The following is a 19,479-nucleotide window of genomic DNA, read 5'->3' on the forward strand; positions in this document are numbered from 1 at the left end:
CTTCAGTCCTTTAGAAAATGAGAAAGTGCCCCAGATAGAATCCAACACTTGCAGAAAATAACAAGCACCCAAAAGCTTAAAGTTACAACCTACTTCCCCCCCCCCAGCAAATAGAAGAGCTTTAAACTCTGCTAGTTTCTGTTAAACTAGCAGAATAGAAAAATAAAGGGGTTTACGGTGAAAACAGAGAAAGTTGAAATAGTGTTTAAAATGTCTAGAAGGAGCTAATAAAAGTAATTTTAAAAGAGAACACAAAGGAAAACATTAAGGCTTGATGATAAAGCTGCAAGCACTGGAAATGAAATGGACAATTGCTTGATTTTTAAACAGGGAAAGCAAATTGTTTTGGCGTGAGTTTTGAGTAGTTTGAACAATAGAGAATTTTCAGAAATAAATGTCTGTTTTCCAGAAGACTATTGTCTCCTACGGAGAGCTGCACTATGTGCTCTAAGTGATTCCTTTATTTATTTTTTTAGCTTTTTTTAGAAGAGAGCTGCTGCGTTCAGTTGCGAGCGCCCCGAGCCCGGGCGCGCTGTGCGCGGGGCGAAGCGGGGCCCGGGGGCTCCCACAGCGCGCACGTGCGCCCGGGGCACGTGAGCACGCCCGGCTACTTGGTCTCCGCAGCGACTCTACTTTGTTACTTCCACCCAACAACTTTGTGTTGCCGCTTCCCGCCGAGGCCCCCAAGGGTACGGCGGGCGCTCTGCCGAGGCAGCCGGGGCACTGCCCGGGGCGTCCCGTACCGGCGCAGGGCGCTGGAAGCTGGGGAAATTCCCTGCTGGGGGCCGGCGGCGGGACGGGGACACTTCCAACTTCTGAGGTAACGGCGACGTCCTCACACGAAGCCCGGGAACGCCGCGCCCACGGGAGAGGCCCATTCCAGTCCCCGTCTCCCGCGACTCCATGTCGGGAAGGCGCGGGACGAGAACGGTCCCGCCATGGAGGCAGAGTGACGCGTGCGCGGCGACCGCCCCGCCGCTGGGAAGTGTGGCCGCCCGCGCTCGCCGTACAGTGCGGGCTGTACCAAACCCCGCTGCTCCGGCGGGGGAGGGTGCGATCGGAAAGTGACGGAGCGCCGGGACCCGTCGTTCCCAGCTCATCCTGCGGCCGGCGGAAAAAGCCCAGCGGGCAGAACCCGGGGGCGGAGGCACCGCGGGTGAGGCGGCGGCGCGGCGGCAACAGCACCGAGCGGGGCTGCGGGGCCGCTCCCCGACCCCGGCAGTGGCGGCGCCGGCGGAGGGGCGGGGCGCGAGCGGCTTTGGGTAATGGCAGCGCTGTGAGGACGGAACGGGGCAGCGACCGCGGCCGAGGGCAGGAGCGAGGGAGGCCGGGCGGGGGTCGCTGACTCGGGCCCCGGGCCGCCAGGTAACGCCCTCGCCCGGCCCAGCCCGCCCGCCGCGCTGAGGGGAGGGAGCGCCGCGCTCGCGGGGAGGTGGCGGTCCCGACCCCGCCGGCTGTGCGCGGGGGCGATCGGGCCCTGCCCCCCAGCCGGCCCCGGCCCCGCCGCTGCCCCTCGCCCCGGGCCCCCATCCCCCGGCGGTGTCTGGGCGGCAGCGCCCGCCCGCCGCGTCCTGCCCCGGGTCCTGCCCTTGCCCCGCGGGGAGGGCGCGGTGCGGCCTCTCCGGCGGGGCCGCTCATTATCCGCTGGCTGCGCCCTCAGCCAGTTTCGCTTTTGTTTTGGTGGAGGGAGAAGGTGGGGAGCGGGGAGCGGGGCGCGGGGCGGGAGTAGGCAGCACTGGTCACCTGTTTGACGCGAGTGGTCCTGCCTCTGTCTGCGCACCCGCCACGGGCTTGTAATACTGCTCATCGAGGTGGTAAAACAGCTTGGAAATTTAGGGCATTCTTTGATACTGGACAGAATGCTATGTTTATTTGTGTGAACAAATAGATGCAGTATGACAGCGGTATGTTTTAAAGAATGAGGCGATGGAAGTGGCATCTTTTCATTATCCTACTGAGTAAATATGTTTCAATAACATCTGTTTACCTTAGGGCTTATCAAACAGGTATGGCTTCCCACGCCCTGAATAGTCTAAACCCCAGGGTAGGTATTCTGCCCTCCTAGAGTTCTTACCGTGATCAATACAAGACATTTAATAATCGAAGTTGGTGAGCTTTTGCATTGCTGACACTGGAGCATAGCATACCCCAAAAAGCCCAGTGTCTTATAGTAAAAGTTATACCATACTTGTTAAAATGTCTCTAAAACACACTTAAATTCATATTTCCATGAAAGTTGTAAGAGAATGCCAAATAACTGTTATTATAAACTATTTAACTCCAGAATACTTGGATAACCATTTTACTTTTACTTTACACAGTAATAGGTTTTAATCATCATGAACACGGTGTTACTGATTAACGACCTTGGGATGTACTGTGGGGAGGACTTTTTCTTCACCCTTCCTTCTTCCCCTCGGTTTTGTGTCTCTTTGAAGAAAGGGCTCTTTTCTCTTGGATGTACCACCTGTGTTTCCAAGACAGCGACTTCTAATATAGCACAAGTACAGCTTCATTACCACAAGCACTTATTATGATTCTTAGTGTCTTTTGTGGACCATGATTATTTTTTCTTGGGGTCAGCTGGAAATGATCTTCTGTTTTCCATAAGAGGGGTATTTGGGCTTTTTGAAGATTACCACTTCCCCCTCTCCCATCCTGGAAGTGAGCTGTTGTCTGCCTCTGCTGAGGTTCATGTTTCTGTGAGACATACATCAGTGTGTTTTTCAGCTTACTTTCTTTGATGGATATTTGTTTTGTCAATTCTCACTGATTTTTCTGTGTAAACTCCTGCTGACATAAATGGATTGAATTAATAACCATTTTGCAAATATCACAACATTTACAGCAGTTGAAGAGCTTGGTTGGTTAGTCAGGGGGGCGGGTTGTATGCATGCATGCTAAAAGTTGCATCTGATTTTATTGTTTCTTTTCTTAAACTGAGAAGTGATATATCCTGTAAGAGCCAGTAGTGGTTAAGGTAGTAAGCTGGTTGCTAAATAGTTTTTTAGTATGACATTTGATTTTTTTCCCTTACAGAGGTCTGCCTCTTGTACTCAAAGTATGTCACTAGCTTTCTACTTTCCCTTCTGACCTTGAAATTTTGGGAAGACAAGAGTCACTTGTCCATCTGTTTGAAATCAAAATAAAAGTATTCTTTCCACTTTTTATTGTAGTCTTAAAATGTCATGTTTCTTAGCAGGAACTAGACTTGCTTTGGAATGTCACACATCAGGTTCTTTCTAGATTTTAGTGGAAATGAGGCTTTCACAGTTGTCTCTTTTTTAAATCACCTTATTTTCCCCCTAGTTTTATTTAGATAATTTAATGTTGAGTGGGTTTTTTTTTTTTTTGCAATAAATCTCTTCTGCTATTTTTGATAGGATATTACTAGCACAGCTTCTGTATTTTCATGCCATGTCTTACTTGAAAGATGTCACTGTTTGTCGTATTGCATAGTGCAGTAAGCTGCACAAGCTCTACGTATTGCCCTGTGTTTTCTTTTTCTCATCCCAATCAAAGCTTTCGGGTTTTGTGGCTTTTCAAATGTAACACCAAAAATGTCTCATGAAAGCCTGAGGTAAGCATAGGCTACAAACTGACAGTAGGGATTTCAGATACTCTGGTAATAGTTTAGTTTGTTCTTACCCCAGACTTTCTTAGATACAGTTGACACAGTCTTTGAATAAAAGTAAACAAATCAAAATTTACAGCAAAGTTGTTTTCTTCATGTGACACTCTTAAATGCATAGTTTGGTGAGATAATGAACTTCACAAAGCATGATGCTGTTAGATTAATTGATGTTATGTTATAGGCTACTCATACAACATTAATGTTCCATTCCAAAACATTAAAATTAGGAATTGTGAGCTTCATTTTGGAGGGGGTGGGTGTTCTTTGTGTCGCTCTATCATAGTGGTGCAACAGTGTACAAAGTTTAAATTGAAAAATTCAAAGGAAGTGTATATTTTTTTTTAATGATTGTGCAATGTTGTCTGACATGTTTAATTCTTCTACAGATTAACACTAAAGCCCCACAATGTCCTTGAAACCACGAGTAGTTGACTTTGATGAAACATGGAACAAACTTTTAACAACGATTAAAGCTGTTGTGATGTTGGATTATGTTGAAAGAGCAACGTGGAATGATCGCTTCTCGTATCCTTTAAGTGAAAAATCTGACTTAATGTGTTTGTGTGATGTGTTTAGCACAGGGTAAACCTGTGTTATATAACAGTGATCCTGGGCAGCTTGTTGTTAGGTTGTACCTGTTATTAGGACTGTGAATAAGTGGAAAGGGATGGGAAATTCTGCATATTTGGGAAGTATTCTATGTGAAAATCACCATGCTGATAAAAAGTAAATTAGTCTCAGCTTTAGTCACTTTTGGTAGCTCTAATACTTAGCTTATGCTAAAGCTGCTCTTACAGGTATTGAGTGTCTTCTACTCTGACAATGAGATTTTCTTGTATATTTAAGTGTTTATGTGTAGCAGGGGAAATACCCAGGACAGAGAGTGCACATCTTTAAATTTGAGATGTGAGAGATGATGAGGTTGTTCTGTGTAAAGATTTCTCCCTCTTTGCATTTCTAACTGTACTGATAACTAGCATATTAGACATTTCCAAGCAAGGATTTATTAAAAAGCCTTCTTCCTTTCCCTCCACTGCTATTGCCTTATTGCTCATGACAGTTAAGCTATGGTTAAGAATAACTACTCTGTCTGCATTCATATGGTCTTGCTGTTCAAGTCACAGCTGTACATACATTGATGTAGTGGAAAGGTTTACGTTTTACATGTAAAATGCATCTGTAATATTTTACAAGTTTTAAGTTTCAGGTTCAGGGCTCATTTTTGAAGTATAACATTTCTAACCAGTTATACTGTGCCCATGTATTCATTAGCCATTACATTGTGGTGAATAATTGGAGAATTTTAGGAGGCTTTGCACCTCTTCTGCAGGGGTTGGTCACAGTTTGGTTTAACTATGAGGGGGAAGAATCATTTAGACTTACTTATTGATTTGTTAATTCTCGTGGGTGAAAAAAGAAGTACCTGAGAAGATCCTTATACATAAGTTTTTACAACATAAGTTTATTTTGTGGGTAGGAGCTTGACTCTAAATCTCATCTAATTCTGAACATGTTAACCATTTCTCAGAATTGCTTTCCCACGTGGCTGTGTTTTGAGTTTGTGCATGTGTATATGTACGTAGCTCCTAGTTCTTGTGGAGACGTTTTGTGGCGTAATAATCTTTAAGAGCTCTTTCATTTAAAAAATTTGTAATTAATTTCTGGGGGCATGACCTTGTACTGAAGTCAAGTTTAAGTGACTCTAGAATTTTTTTAAAAATTGAACTAATTAGGTGGGTACTTACATGCTGAGAAGTTGTTCTGCAGTCATTCTTTCTAAGCAGTTTTTGAGGATTACACAAGTCAGTCTTTATCAAGTGGTTAAATTCTGTAGCTTAAAACTTTTGAACAAGAGTATCTAAAATAGATTTAAATACAAAATAATAATTGTTGCATGAGATGTTGTATTGATTCCTTGTCACACTGTTTTGCTCACAACTTCATATGTGGAGACCTTGCACACACATTTGCTGTTGATCCTCTTTTGGGATTTAGTCCAGTTGATTGAACATCAGAAAAGGATTGCTTATGTATAGCATACTCAGGAAGCAGTCTTGGAATAATCATTCGGCATGTAATTCTTAAGACCTTACTTAGTATCATCTCTTAATTACATTCCTTGGAAAGTGGCACTGTTAGTGTCTGATTTGGCACGGGCATGAGCCTTTTGGCTTATTTTCTGTGGCTGAATGGCCCAAGGAGTTTGTGTAACTTCCAGCTTGAATGTTGGTTGTTGAGTAGTTCTGCTTCCTGTAACCAGACTTTGTGTTTTAACACAAGGTGCTCAGTGAGTGCTCAACAACTTGGTGGAACTGGTAGTTCTATACAGCTGGAATAAAAGCTTTTTCCAGGTTTTATACATAAAGAAGACTAAAGTATTAAAGATTTTTTTTTAATTGGCATTTAAAAAATACGTCGTCTTGTTCCTTGTTAACTTTTTATTCTCTCTTAAATTCAGTTTAATTAGAGTAATGTTTCTAAACATCTACAGCAATTCTAAAGGAAATGTTCTATTAACTCTTTTTCTTATTGCTTAATCAGCACAATAGAAAGATGGCAAATTATTTGAACTGTTTCAATAAAACCCAATAAATAAAATTTCATTGATTATAGTATCAGTTGATCTTTGTACTGTATAGTTGACACAGTGATGTGGAAACAAAGGATAAGATACAGCAAGCAATCACTGTTTCAATCTGCATCTGTATTCTAAGTGTTACCTTTCCCTTGTGCTGTTTTGGGGCAGCTGAGATCCAGTGGATTATGGAAACTGACAGTATTTTAGGGATGACAGGTTTGTACTGCACATACTCCACTTCTAGAACTAATTTTTGCCCCACTAGTTCCCAGAACTTGTTTGTCTTTAATACAGTGTTTCCTTTGTAACTTATGGTAATTTTATTGTTAAACATGGCTTATCTTTAAATAAATGTTTTACCTCATACTTGAAATGGTAGAATGGCAATGAGCTGGGAACCACAATGGTGTAAGAGTTAAAATCTTCTGGAAAAGATCATCTGAAAGACCATATGTCCTTTTATTTAGAATGTGAGTCATCCTGAACCACCTTTGACCTTCAGATTTCCTTTTAAGATTCTCTCTAGAAAGAAATGTGTATGAACTTGTTTCATTGTCTGGTAAATGAGTGACAGATACATCTCTGTTTGAGGTGTTATTGTGAATACATTGTATCACTTTCAAGACTGTTCAGTAGGCATAGGAGTGCTTTTAAGTTAAGGCTTGGTTAGAGAGTGGTCAGTAGTTCCTCTGTACTTTAGTAACTGCGTTTTACCTAGAACTTTTTTGAATAGGTAGAACATCAGACTCTTCCTGTTGTTGTCTTGGGACTTCTACCCAGTAAGTTAAAATAAGATCAACAGTACCCAGGGACAGCTGTGCTTCAAACATAATTATTTTAAAAGTATGGAGCATGGCCACCTGCTTTTTTTCACCATTTTTTTCCCGACATTTGTTCTCCTTCCTCTAATGAACTGTTTTGCAAGGACCCTATGATGAACCAGAAACTTAAACATATATCTTTAAAAACAATTGGCCAAGAAGGAAGAGTAAATAAAGTTCATATGGTCATGATTCTTTCTGAGTCCTGAAATTCTCTGCAAATTTTGTTTCTGTTACAGAAGATTGATGAATATAAATTTTCCCAAAGTTCTACACTGGTTGCCTAGAGAAGTCTTAACTAAGTGCTTTTTTAACCCTGAGGATAATATTTGTGAGTTTTTATAGCCTTGGATATAGTATTTTCTTGTTGATAGTAATTTTTTTGTTGTTCCTTCTTAGTTTGGAAGTGCTTCAGTTTGCCATTGCTGGGTTGCCACTCAAATAGCAGCTACCAAAGCACTTAAGTCACAGAAGGGTTTTGATGTTCTTGTTCTCAATACAGAGCGAAGGCCCCTAGGCAGCAGGTTGGCTGCAGCTTCCTCTGGCCTTTCTCACCCTGCAAAACTGCATGCTGAACTGGAAGAACAGATGACTTTCACCATTAAAGATAAATTATTGAACAGTAAAGGCTTCTTCCTGTTCTATGGGACAGCGGCACAGGAAACATAGGCTTTAAGTTTACGGAGTGAAATACCAGTGATGATTAGTGATTAATTTCACGTCAGAGATTTTTTGTTTTGTTTTGTTTTTGTTTTTGTTTTTTTTTTTGTTTTGTTTTTGTTAAGAGAGTCACAACACTTTGAATATGACCCTCAAATGTGGATTCTGGACTTAAAGATAAAATTGATTAAGAAACAATTACAAATTGAGCAAGAAAGAACAGTTTTGTAACAGTCAAATATATTTCAATCTCATGATAGCTTTTCTTTTGTATAATTCCAGAGAAACTTGATATCCAGCAAGTAGTATTTGGTTGATACAGGAGGGTGAGGTGCCTGTTCAAGTGCTTCTGTGATTAAGCTCTTAGTTTGTGTATCTGCTGATATTAAACACAGTGGCAAACGTCAAGGAAGAATACTAGATTCAGCTTTCTTCATTTGTAAGAAAATTTGTTCTCTAGAATAAGGAAAGGCATGTTTGGAAGATGTGCATTTTCATGAAGGAGTAAAGATACCATTTTCATTCATAAATAGGTTTATTAAAACTAAGAAACTTGTTCACAAGATAAAATCAGAGATATTTGTTTGCTGCTTTCATCAAATAAACTGTCATTGCTATATTCTTGTGCTGCTATGGTGAAGACTGCCTCTTTCCTCTGAATTTGTAAGTTCTTGTAGTAGAGATCTGTAGATTTTGGTGATTCAGGTAGTGTAATTGTGGATCGAAAGAGAAAAAACTCATATCCCTTTTTCTTGTGAGCAAATTATGAAGATTTCTAATTCTGAGTTTAATTTTTCAGAAATATCTTGGTATAGTGAAGAGGCTTGTGGCTTGAATTATATTGAGGATGCATTTGACTATTCACCGTCCTTAGACTGAGAAAATCTGTTGGGGAGGGGAAAGTGTAAAAATCAATTATTCTTCACCATCTCTTTAATAGAATATTTCATTCTTCTCTATTTAAGTTTGTTTTGATATTTTATGGGTCATTACTTTACAGGATGGTGTATTGCATTGGTAGCTACTGTTACAAAGCAGTGGATGTTGCCTGTTTTGTTTCACAGTGTTTCCATTTAACACTTTTTGCTGTTCTGAGGAGAATTCTAGCAAAGATGATCTATGTGGGTGAAATATTGTACTCAAGATTAGATTCTGGCTGGGGGTCTCTGAGATTCCAGTTGCTGTATAAAGGGTTTTTTTTCCTAATTAGCTCTCCTGCATCAGAATCTTCTTTGTTTTGAGTAGTAATTTTGTATAAAAAAATGAAACATGCATTTGGACAAGCTGTGTGATGAGAGCTTTACACTGTTCCGTAGATTAAGCAGGTGACTCTTCAACTGTCTGTCTTCTACCTCCTTTCACACAGGCTTGTGCTTTTTTAGGGTAGACTAGCAGATCTTGTGTCTTCCCTTGATTGAAGTGATATGCTAAATTATGGATTTCTTCCATGGCTGGCTCTATAAAGTGCTTAGGCTTAGTGGTTAAGCCATGTTTTAAAGTAATTTTTGCAGGATTAGTTTATTTCCCACAGTTGTTCATGTGAAGCTTGACCTAATCCTTGCTTGACTTTCCTGAAAGCAAAGTTCTCAGTAATAATTCCTCTTCCTCAAGTTACTCTTAAAACTTGATACAAACCAAAGGTATAGCTCTGCAAGGTAGTTTGGGGACAAAACCACCTTAAGGGTGGCTTAACAGGTTGTTGCTGCCCCTTTAAGTTAGCAAGTACAACTGATTTTTGTGGCTGTGATATAAACAGGATTACTGAAATTATCATAATGGTTAAAAAGAATATAAACTTTTTTTTTTTTATCCAGACCACCATTGTGATTCTTTAATTTTCAGTGTCCCCTGAAATTGTTTTTACCTGTGGAGTGAGGGCAAAATTCAGGGACAATAAGTTATTTCGGACTCCAGGAAGGAAAACTTGAAGTCTGCTTCACCATGTGTTTGCTCTGCTCTGTACTTGACTAATCATGTTCTTAATCTAATTAGTGCTCCTTTTCATTATATGAGAAGAGTTTCAGTTCATGCTGGCTGCAAATACAGAAGAATGGTGCATGAAAGCTGCTTTTTCACCTTGAGATTATTGTATATTATACATGGCAAATAAAGGGTAGAAACCACATCAGTATGGAGCTATCAGAAGTTTCAAGATCTTAGCTCTAACATTGCCTCAGCATTCAGTATTTAAAATTTAATATTGATGCTGTAAACTTGGATTCTGCACAAGCCAATACTTACGCTAATTTCAGAAAATGATCCATTTTACCTTTTTTGCTCGATGTAAAAAAAAAACCCAAAACCTAAACTGCATGTGGGTAGGAGAAAGGGTTCTGTAAATCATAAACTTTGTTGATATGTTTTCACACTTTAATACAAACCTTGACTTTGAGCCCAGGGACATTTATGCTTTGTGTGTAGCCTATCCTGAACCTCTTGGAGAGAGACTTTATACTGAGACTAAAATTTTTTTGGAGAATCATGTACGCCATTTGCACAAGGTAACCTGTACAGTTACTGATGTCCATGTAGGTGTTCTTCATCCTTTTTTTTTTTTTTTTTGACTTTTTATAGGCCTTTATGCGACTAAATCACAGGTGACAGAGTTGCAGAGACACAATACTTGTATGTAAGAAATATGTAACACATGTCACAACATGTACACAAATGTAGGCAGGTATTATAGATACCTATTGATATGCAACACAAAAGAAATAATTTTCATTTTAAGCCAACAGTTGTGGTTTATGCAATATATTCATTGGTTTGAAAAGCAAGTTCTTTCTTTTACATTGAATGTTTATAATCAAACAAGTTAGAAAAACATCTTCATTTTGCAAATGTTCTGTAGTTTGTCATTAGCCTTCTGTTTCAAGAGAAATGTATCTGCTTTAGTGTCTTGGAAACTGATTGTATATACTCTGTTAAAAATAAACAAAAACCTTCTGAAATGTGTGGGAAATAAATACTTGGGAGGAGAGGAAATAATGGCAAATTATTTATTATGACAACAATATTTGTTTGTCTGTATAGCTGTGAGTTAACTTGTGTTCCATCAGCTAAGACAGCAAATTTCATTAGAATTATGATTCATCATGTTTTGTAGATAGGACACATGAATGGTGCCTCCATCTATATCAGTAAAAAGAGAAGTAGATTTAAATAAGATGCTTATCAGTGTCTTTACAGGGGGTAAAGCATTGCAAATTCTGCATAGTGCTGCTTAATGGCTTCATGCTTAGGTACCTGAGTATTTGACAAGATAGACTGTGTGTCTTAATGGGCAGTTCCACTGGCTACAGAGAGGCCAATTCTGGCGCTCTGATAGACTAAATCAGTTCACTAAACTAGAGAACTCTGCCAAATAAGTTCTTCATTTATTTAATGAGCTGAATGAGCTCACTTAGGATAATCAGGCAGGTGCCAGCACAGTGGAAGCTTTGAGAAGTAGTGGAAAGCATACATCCAGTTTTTAAATTGGCTATCTACCACTTGTCTCTGAAATAATGATGGAAAACCTTTGCAAAATGCATACAGCAGAGTAAAGTGTTCTCAATTCTGTTTTGTCTACTAACTTTCCTCTTTCATATTTTTTTTACCCTTTTTTGCATTTTTTTGCATGAGCTTCTTTGCTGCTTGAGCCAGATTTTAAAATTACAAACTCTGGAGAGAATTAAAGTTGAATTCCTAGGATCTTGTCCTCCCTCACAAATCATACTAATTAGTTTAAATGGTTGAACTTACTTCTCTGAAGTATGAATCTATTTTGAGAAGTTCAGTAGCTTTTCAGATGATGATTTGCTTAAATTTCAAAAGATTTGGGCCTAGATTTGAAAAACTTTAATGCTTTTTTTTCATTTACATGTATCTGTGCTTTGTTAAACTTGTTTTATTCTGTGATTCTTGGTACATATAAGGACTTGTCTATCCAGTAAAGCATAGTGGTTTTATAGTTGGTCAGTTCTTCTGGTGTGCAGTGCATGTGGCTGTGTGAATATAAAATGGATCTGTGTCACTGAGAGAATGGTTCTGTGAGTTATCCCACCAGTTTGATGTGAGAATATGAACCAGGCTTATTCAAGCAGGTACTTCTGAAAAGATCAATACAAAACAATACAGATTGTTATTTTTAAATACAAAATAAAGCAAGTCCAGGTGTTCTAGCTGGCATACCAAAACTTGGTAGTATTAAGATGTGTAAGCTTTTTGGTCATTGCCACAATTCTGAATATGCAAATACTGTTCCAAAATTATAATCCTGTGATAACTTCCTAAGTATGTGTGCTATTTTCATACTAATTCTAGTGTGTGGGGTGTGTGTGCCTTCACAGAGAGTTCTGGAAGCTGAAGAACAAGTACTGGTTATGTATCACAGATACTGGGAAGAGTATAGCAAAGGGGCAGACTATATGGACTGTTTATACAGGTAAGCTTTGCAAAAGAGTTGTTAAACCTTTGAAATTAACATGAAATTTAACATGACCTGCAGGTTAAGTTGAAGAGTGTTGATTAAAGAGAGCATTAGATGAATATGCCTCAGGTTAATTTTGGAGAGAATATAGTTATGGTAGCAGAACATGAGAAAAAAGGAATAATGCCTCAACAGGTAAGTATCCAAGACAGTTTCAAAAGTTCTTTCATTACTAATATATTCTGCTTGATGTTGCAGTGTCAAATGTGTTGGTGCTAATCAAACCTGCAGTGTATAAACTCATAATCCTAGGAGTTCTTCTACAAGGATGGCACTGTACTGCAGTTTGCAGTTGAACCAGCATGGTTTGAGTCAAAGCTTTAAGATATTCTACTTTTTATGAATTAGTTGGTGTTCTTTTCTTATTGCATGCCTACTCTGAAAAAAGTACCATAATTTAGTTGACTCTGTTGTATTCCAGGTTCTAGTATGTATAATTCTTGCAGCAATGAAAATGGATTAATGTTTACAGGTGGTAATCTGAAAGTTACCTTAAAATAGATTCCCTTAAAATTTAATTAGGCTTGCATCTCTGCTTCTAACCTGATAGGCAATATTTGAAGCACTGCTCAAATGTGAGACACTTATGAGTAAAATTCCTAAAATGTGAGATTGATGATGTCATTGGAAAATGAGTTCAATCTTTTCTTTCTTCAGTGTTGATTTTGGTTGGTTTGATTTTTTTTTTTTTTTTTACCCTTCCTCCTTGGTGTGTTTTGCTAGGAAAACAAATTTGGATTCTGTTTGAAAAGTAAGGTGATAAAACTGATGGAATAAGGAACACTGAAAGAAACGTCTTTGGTTGTTGTTCTTGTTAGTTATGATGGTAAAAATAATAGATAAAACCAATGCTGGACGTTAGGCCTTACCAGTGTCTTGGTGCTGTAGCTGGTTTCATAGGTGCTTTAAAAAATCTGGTCTGCCTACTTTAATTTCAAGTGATTGGGAGAGTTTTCAGCAATTTGAAATAAAGGCAGTTAAAGGAAAAAAAGAGAAAGAAGTATTACAATTTTTCATAATAAAATCCTGAAAACTAAACACACACGGTGCAGCTTTTGCTTTGTTCTGTTTTGTCTTTGAAATATTTGTAATAATACCAGCATGTCATGGTGTAGCAATTTTTAGTTTTACATGCTACTCTTGCTGTATGTACTGATGGAAGAGAGAGGGGGTAAGTGAGGAGAGTGTAGGGCTTTCCTTCTTAGCAAGTTTAACAAGAAAAAGCAGATTGGCAACTGTTGGCTTTGTTCACATGGGGGAAGATGGGAAAATGCCACCAAGGAGCCTGCTTAAGGCTGGTGTTCGAGGTGTTCCTAATGTCCTCCCAGGTTTTATATGACATGGAGAGCCTGGAGCCTTCTAGAGGGACCTGCATTTATAGTTTGTGGTTGGTATCGATGGTAGCACAGGTTACAGTACTCTGTAAGAGTGTGAAAGTAGCTGCTGTACTCCAGTTTGTCATCACTGCACTACGACATGTCTTCCTTCTTTGGACTCTGTGGTGTCCTAAATTCTTTCAAGTTCACAGGATTTCACAGTGTGTTCTTCCTTTTCTCCTTTGCTTGGCTTTTGCCTTCTTGTCAAGAGTGTTCAGACATCTCTGGTCAGGTGCAGCCTCTGAGGCTCTTAAAGTGCTTCAGTAACCTGGCTCTTTTCAGTGTCTGAAACTGAGCATCTCAAAACTTCTGCTTAGATCAGAAATTTAAAAAACCTCTTTAGTTGGCTCATTTAAGCATTTCTAATATAAGAAATAATGTAGTTGGGAAATATATTCAATTTTTTTTCCTAGTTATCTGGGAAAGGAGAGATTGGTTCAGTTTTAAAATGTTACAATATTTGTTCTGTGGGAATACTGAGAGTCAAGAGGGATGTTTTAGCAGGTCTTGCATAGAATCCATTTTGTGTTCTTGATTAAAAACTATGCATACAGTAGTAAATACTGAATTTAAAAATAGCATTTATAGCATTTCTTCTCTATAACTGTTAACTTAAAATAATTTCTGAAAATTCTTCTCTTTAAAATTTGTAATCTGGCTGTTAGCTAGTTATCATGACCTAAATAAGGGATCATAACAGACAAAAGTTTGCCCTGTTAAAATGAGCAGTACTTCTGTGTTTCAGTGTGAGAGAAACAGAAGAATAAACAGTCCAGGTAGAAGGAAATACTCTTAACTTAAAAATATCTGATAGTAGGAGTGTTTTTCTATCATTAAAATAAACTACTAGCACTCTAATACTAATCAGTGAGTTTAGGAGTTATTTTGCACATATATGTGTGTATGGGTAACAGATACATATATGTATCTATGTAAAAGCAGTGCATGTTGGAAGGTTGGATTCTTACACAAGTAAGATGCTCACCAAGAAAATGCTGACAGTGATATTTCAGGTTCCTGTTTGATCTCTGTTACCAGCACTACTGTTTTAATGTGATGTACATTCTTTCAATGTCATTTGTATTGTAATATTTTTCTACAAATAACAATAGCACTAGTTAAAGGAGGCTATATTTTGTGGTGTGGAAGACATTTCACAGTTCTGAACCTAATTAAAAAGTCTTTTAGTTTTGCCTGTTTTGATGAGGATATCCTTATTTCTATAGGTACCTCAACACACAGTTTATTAAGAAGAACAAATTGACTGAAGCTGATCTTCAGTATGGTTATGGAGGGGTGGATATGAATGAACCTTTGATGGAAATTGGAGAGGTAGGTATCTCTGAAAGTGGGGTTGGAGATAAACAGTATTCAGAACGCTATGAGTTCAGCTTTGTCCTTTGAAATTTTTTGCTCTTTTATGTCACAGAAATATTGTAGATATAAGCACTGTTCCCCTTGTAAAATGAGATTACAATTTTGGTGTAGAAAAATAAGAGTGACCTGGCAGGGAAAAAAAAACAAATATGGAAACGGTTGGAAAACTTGGGTTTAAAATGTGGTAATAGAAACACTTTGCAAATGACCTTTAGATTTTTAAGTGATATTGCTATCTAGAAAACATATTGAAGAAGCAGTATACTTTTGTTTTCAGAAGCCCTTGAAATATTAGTTTTTAGGCTTCTATTTCTTGATGTGACAAAGTATAAAAGCTTTTCTTAAGAATCTCAAGGCAGTGAAGTTAATATCTGTTCATGACTTGTGCAGGATTAGGTTTATAGCAGTCACTCCTTTGTCCTGAAAAGTAATGGAGACTTGAGTTCTACATTCATATATTAAATTGCAGCATTATTTAGGTGAATTCATTGCTCCATTTCTTGACCTACAAGGCAAGCTCTATTTCTTGACCTAAACTTGGCAAGTTTATCAAGTCTTTGTTTTGAAAGCATTTCTCTTTCATTATGGTTCCTGTAGGATTCTGTCTTTTATTCTTTAGATTGTACAAGGGCTCTGGCAGAAGTCAAATTACTTGTTGTTTATCACTTTAAAATGGAAGGAACTACCATTTATGCCATTTTAGATGACTGAAATGATCTGGCCTTTATCTACCCAAGGGCAAACATGTTTATTTTATGTATAGTTCTCTTCAGTCTCAGCATGAAGTTACAGAAATAATGCCCAGTATTTTTAGAAGCAAAACTGCACTCTCTGTTCTGAAGTTTCTGCCTCAACATCACTCTTGTGTGGTAACAAAACTTAGGGAGCTTTTCAGTAATCAATGAACAAGTCCATTCTTGCTCAGCTCTTCTGAGGTGTGTAACAGTAGGTCTGTACATGAGGGCAGAGGTGTGTGTGTGAGGTGTGTGGGCACAACTTCAAACAGCTCTTCATCCCCACAAGTGTTCCAGACATTCAGTAATTGTTGTACTAGGAAATACACAGGATGAGATAAGTTAATGAAAATAGTCTGCCAGTGCTTGCAAGAGATTACTTTTTTCTTCTCTGTATGTTATGAATGCATGGTGAAGGAGACTGCTTTTCTGAGTTGAGCTCCTATCACTGATTTCAAGCTCCTGAGTTTTCAATGGCTCTGTGGGAGCCCTGAGCTAGAAGGTATTTAAGATGTGCCTTCTGGGGTTTTTCCCCCCAGAAACAGATTCTGGAAAATGGAGAAAACTGCCACATTCAGTATTGCCAGTCTAGTTGGAGAAGATCAGTCCCTATCCTCAAGTAGGAAAAACTGTCTTGAACTAATACATCAAGTTGCTGGATTGATCTGTCTGTAGTTTATTTGACAAGAAAATTCCAATAGGTGACTTGACTTTGCTTCCCACTGGTAGCTCATATGTGAGAAGGACCATGCTAGAGACCACATTCAGAAGAGATCTACTTGAGCTTGTTTCTCTTTACCTCATAGTCACAAAAGGTATCAGTTCTTTTTTTTTTCCCTCCCTTTCTTCCTTCTCCAGAGGTGGCTTCTTTCAGCTGGCTTCTTTCATTCTGTACTGGAGTTCCTGTTGTCTTACAGAAACTTAACTGTTCTCCAACTGCTCTCCACAAGGCATGACAGTGAAAATCACTCCTAAGACAATTTTCTTTCAAAACATGATCTGTCTTTGGATTTATAAGCAAACCTTTACCTCTCCTTTAATCTGCTTATGGTGCAGTTGTGTCAGGTTTACTTTCTTAACCCTGTATTGCAGCATGGGTGCTGCTGAATAGCTGTGACAACTGGAGCACGTTCATTTGCCTGCTTTATAAAAAGGAGATTCATTTCACAGAGTGGGTCAGATAGCTATGTGCCTGCTTTCAGTTAAGACATACCTGATTGATTGTTTAATTTTTAAATCTAATGACCTGTTAGTTGTGTCAAAGCTTTCTTAGAAGCAATATTCCCTCTGTCCTTACTGAACTGCGCAGTTTCATTTTTTCCCAGTCTACTACTTCCTGGCAGGTGTTTTTGGAGGTCTCCTATGTGCAGTTATTCTCTGTGTATAAGGGATCACATTATCCCTTTTGGGCTTTAAATCTGACTTTGATTCAAGTGTAAAAACTCGTTTGAACTCTTGAAATTGTGTTTTTTAAAATGGTGTATCTTGGGAGCAACTGCTTCACTTGTAAGAATTGATGAATTCCTGAACTGATTTGAATTCCATTAGAAGCCAAATGTTAGCTTACCAGTGACTTTGCTTAAAGATGTAGGTATCTTAGTTTGGAGATGTTCTTTGTGTGTTGGATGAAAGGATTCTATATCTTTGACTGTGACCTCTGACAAATTGGCCAAAAGAAATTCCCTTTTGTCTGCTGAGGCTTATTTTGCAATCATTGTTAGAAATACTGGTGTTTGTACACATTCAGACACTTTGATTAGAAAGGTATGTTACTTACCTATTACTGTGCAGATGTTTTGTTTATGTGTAGTCTCAAAATCTGCCCTTGTAACCAACTTGCTTGGAGTCCTTACATGCATTTGAGAGTACTTGGAGTAGAACCAAGGAATGAATCCGTTCTATGAGATGTGTAGGAAGAATGCAGGCTGGGAAGCCAGCATTCATATATTGCCTGAGTAGGGAAAGAAGAGGTTATGGAACAACTGAATTTTAAAAATCCTCAATGGGGAATTGTGTCATCTTTGGTACTGTTCTGGGTTTGGTGTGGTGGTTTTTAGGGTTTTTTATTAATGTACTTTTTATTGATATAAACTTGTGTTGTGTCCTGACAGCTAGCTCTTGATATGTGGAGAAAATTAATGATTGAGCCGCTGCAGGCCATCCTTATTCGGATGCTCCTCCGAGAAATAAAAAAGTGAGTGTTTGATTGTTTCTTGCTTTAACATAATGTGGGGGTTTTGTACTTTTTTTTTTTTTTTTTTCACTTTGAAAATCTGTGGACTTTCACAGAATTATTTTATGTCTGGTTTTTTTAAGGTAACTTCTTTTCTGATTATGATGGTCAATCAGCTTTTCTTGTTGTAGCTGTGTGTTTGTGGCTTTCATGTGTAGAAAAAGGCAGTGAATTCCCTGTAAGCACACAGTAGTGATCTTTCTGTTTCAGCAACCCTTCTTATTAATGGGATAAGAGAGGAGTTAGAATAACTGTCCAGGTCCCATAGGATGCATTTTAACTTTTTCTCCACCTGATGCTGACTGCCTTTAGCTTCTGTGCTGTCAGTCAAGTTAAGGACCAGGCCTTGGGCAAAGATTTGTCAAAGCCAGAGAAGCTATGTTTGCATGGAACCCAGAGCAATTCTTGCAAGTGACAAAGCTTCTGGGTTTCTGTTTTTGAGATCAATACCTTCACTTAACATTTTTGGTGTTCAGCTTGAATGAAATGAAGATAATTTTTTTTTTGTAGTTTGAGGGAAAGTTATTACTTTATTTCTGAATATCTTTTTTTTTTCTACTTCTAAACAAAACCAAAGATCTTGGGACTTTTAAAGCTTTGATTTAAAAATTTTATTTAACTTCTAAAGAAGCTTCTAATTTATGAATAAACAAATTTTTGCAGTCTAATACAGATCTTGTGTGTAGTTGTAAGTTTCATCCGTTTCTGCGCTTCTACCACTGTTTAGGATAACACTAGGGTTTTTTTAAGTGATTACTCAGGTGACCAGACTGGTTAGGTAAACTGAGGGAGAGAGGTATTTTGGCAGATTGAAGTTCCTTGAACATGCACTTGGTCAGAAAAAAATCTGTATGGCATTAAAAACCTAATTTTAATAGTTTATTTGTATTTTTTATTCCTGAATTAAATATTTGACAACAAAGTAATGGATATAATGTCTCTTTTGAATGGCATTTCTGAAGCCAGGAAGTATTAATAGTAAAAGGAAGGGTATAACTGACCTCTGTTCCTTATTGGATGAGGCAGGCAACCTAGTAACTAAAGATGAGGAAAAGGCAGAAATGCTTAATGCCTTCTTTGCCTCAGTCTTTAGTGGTAAGACAGCTTGTCCTCAAGACAACTGTCCTCAGGGGTCGGTAGGTGATGCCAGGGAGCAGAATGGTCCCCCTGTTATCCAGAAGGAGGCGGTCAGAGAACTGCTGGGACACTTGGATATTTATAAATCAATGGGACCAGATGGGATCCACCTTAGGGTGATGAGGGAGCTGGCAGATGAGCTTGCGAAGCCACTCTCCATCATTTATCAAGAGTCGTGGCTCACTGATGAAGTCCCAGATGATTGGAAACTGGCCAATGTGACACCTGTTAATAAAAAAGGTAGGAAGGAGAAGCCTGGTAATTACAGGCCAGTTAGCCTGACCTCAGTACCAGGTAAGATAATGGAGCAGTTCATACTGAGTGCTATCACACAGCACTTACACTACGAAGGGTAGGTCATGTCTGACCAACCTGATCTCCTTCTATGATCAGGTGACCCGTCTGGTGGATGCAGGAAAGGCTGTGGATGTTGTCTACTTAGACTTCAGCAAGGCCTT

The 19,479-nt window shown here is 38.8% G+C and overlaps 1 protein-coding gene across 3 annotated transcripts in view; it reads left to right on the forward strand.

The window, feature by feature from the left end:
* The first annotated feature begins 738 nt into the window (after positions 1-738).
* CUL2 (cullin 2) overlaps positions 739-19,479 on the forward strand; it is a 41,677-nt gene continuing 22,936 nt past the window's right edge. Inside the window, exons 1-6 of one of the 3 annotated variants that reach the window (XM_053942073.1) lie at positions 739-820; positions 4,021-4,159; positions 10,092-10,194; positions 12,025-12,119; positions 14,767-14,872; positions 17,763-17,845. In XM_053942073.1, the coding sequence (XP_053798048.1) occupies positions 4,041-4,159; positions 10,092-10,194; positions 12,025-12,119; positions 14,767-14,872; positions 17,763-17,845 (506 nt within the window). In that variant the 5' untranslated portion in view covers positions 739-820; positions 4,021-4,040. Of the gene's footprint in view, positions 821-1,069; positions 1,157-1,240; positions 1,366-4,020; positions 4,160-10,091; positions 10,195-12,024; positions 12,120-14,766; positions 14,873-17,762; positions 17,846-19,479 lie in introns of those variants that run through there. The other 2 variants (XM_053942066.1, XM_053942056.1) reach the window with 2 other exon arrangements.

This window comes from Vidua chalybeata, chromosome 1, assembly GCF_026979565.1.
Source record: "Vidua chalybeata isolate OUT-0048 chromosome 1, bVidCha1 merged haplotype, whole genome shotgun sequence".
Lineage (NCBI taxonomy): Eukaryota > Metazoa > Chordata > Aves > Passeriformes > Viduidae > Vidua > Vidua chalybeata.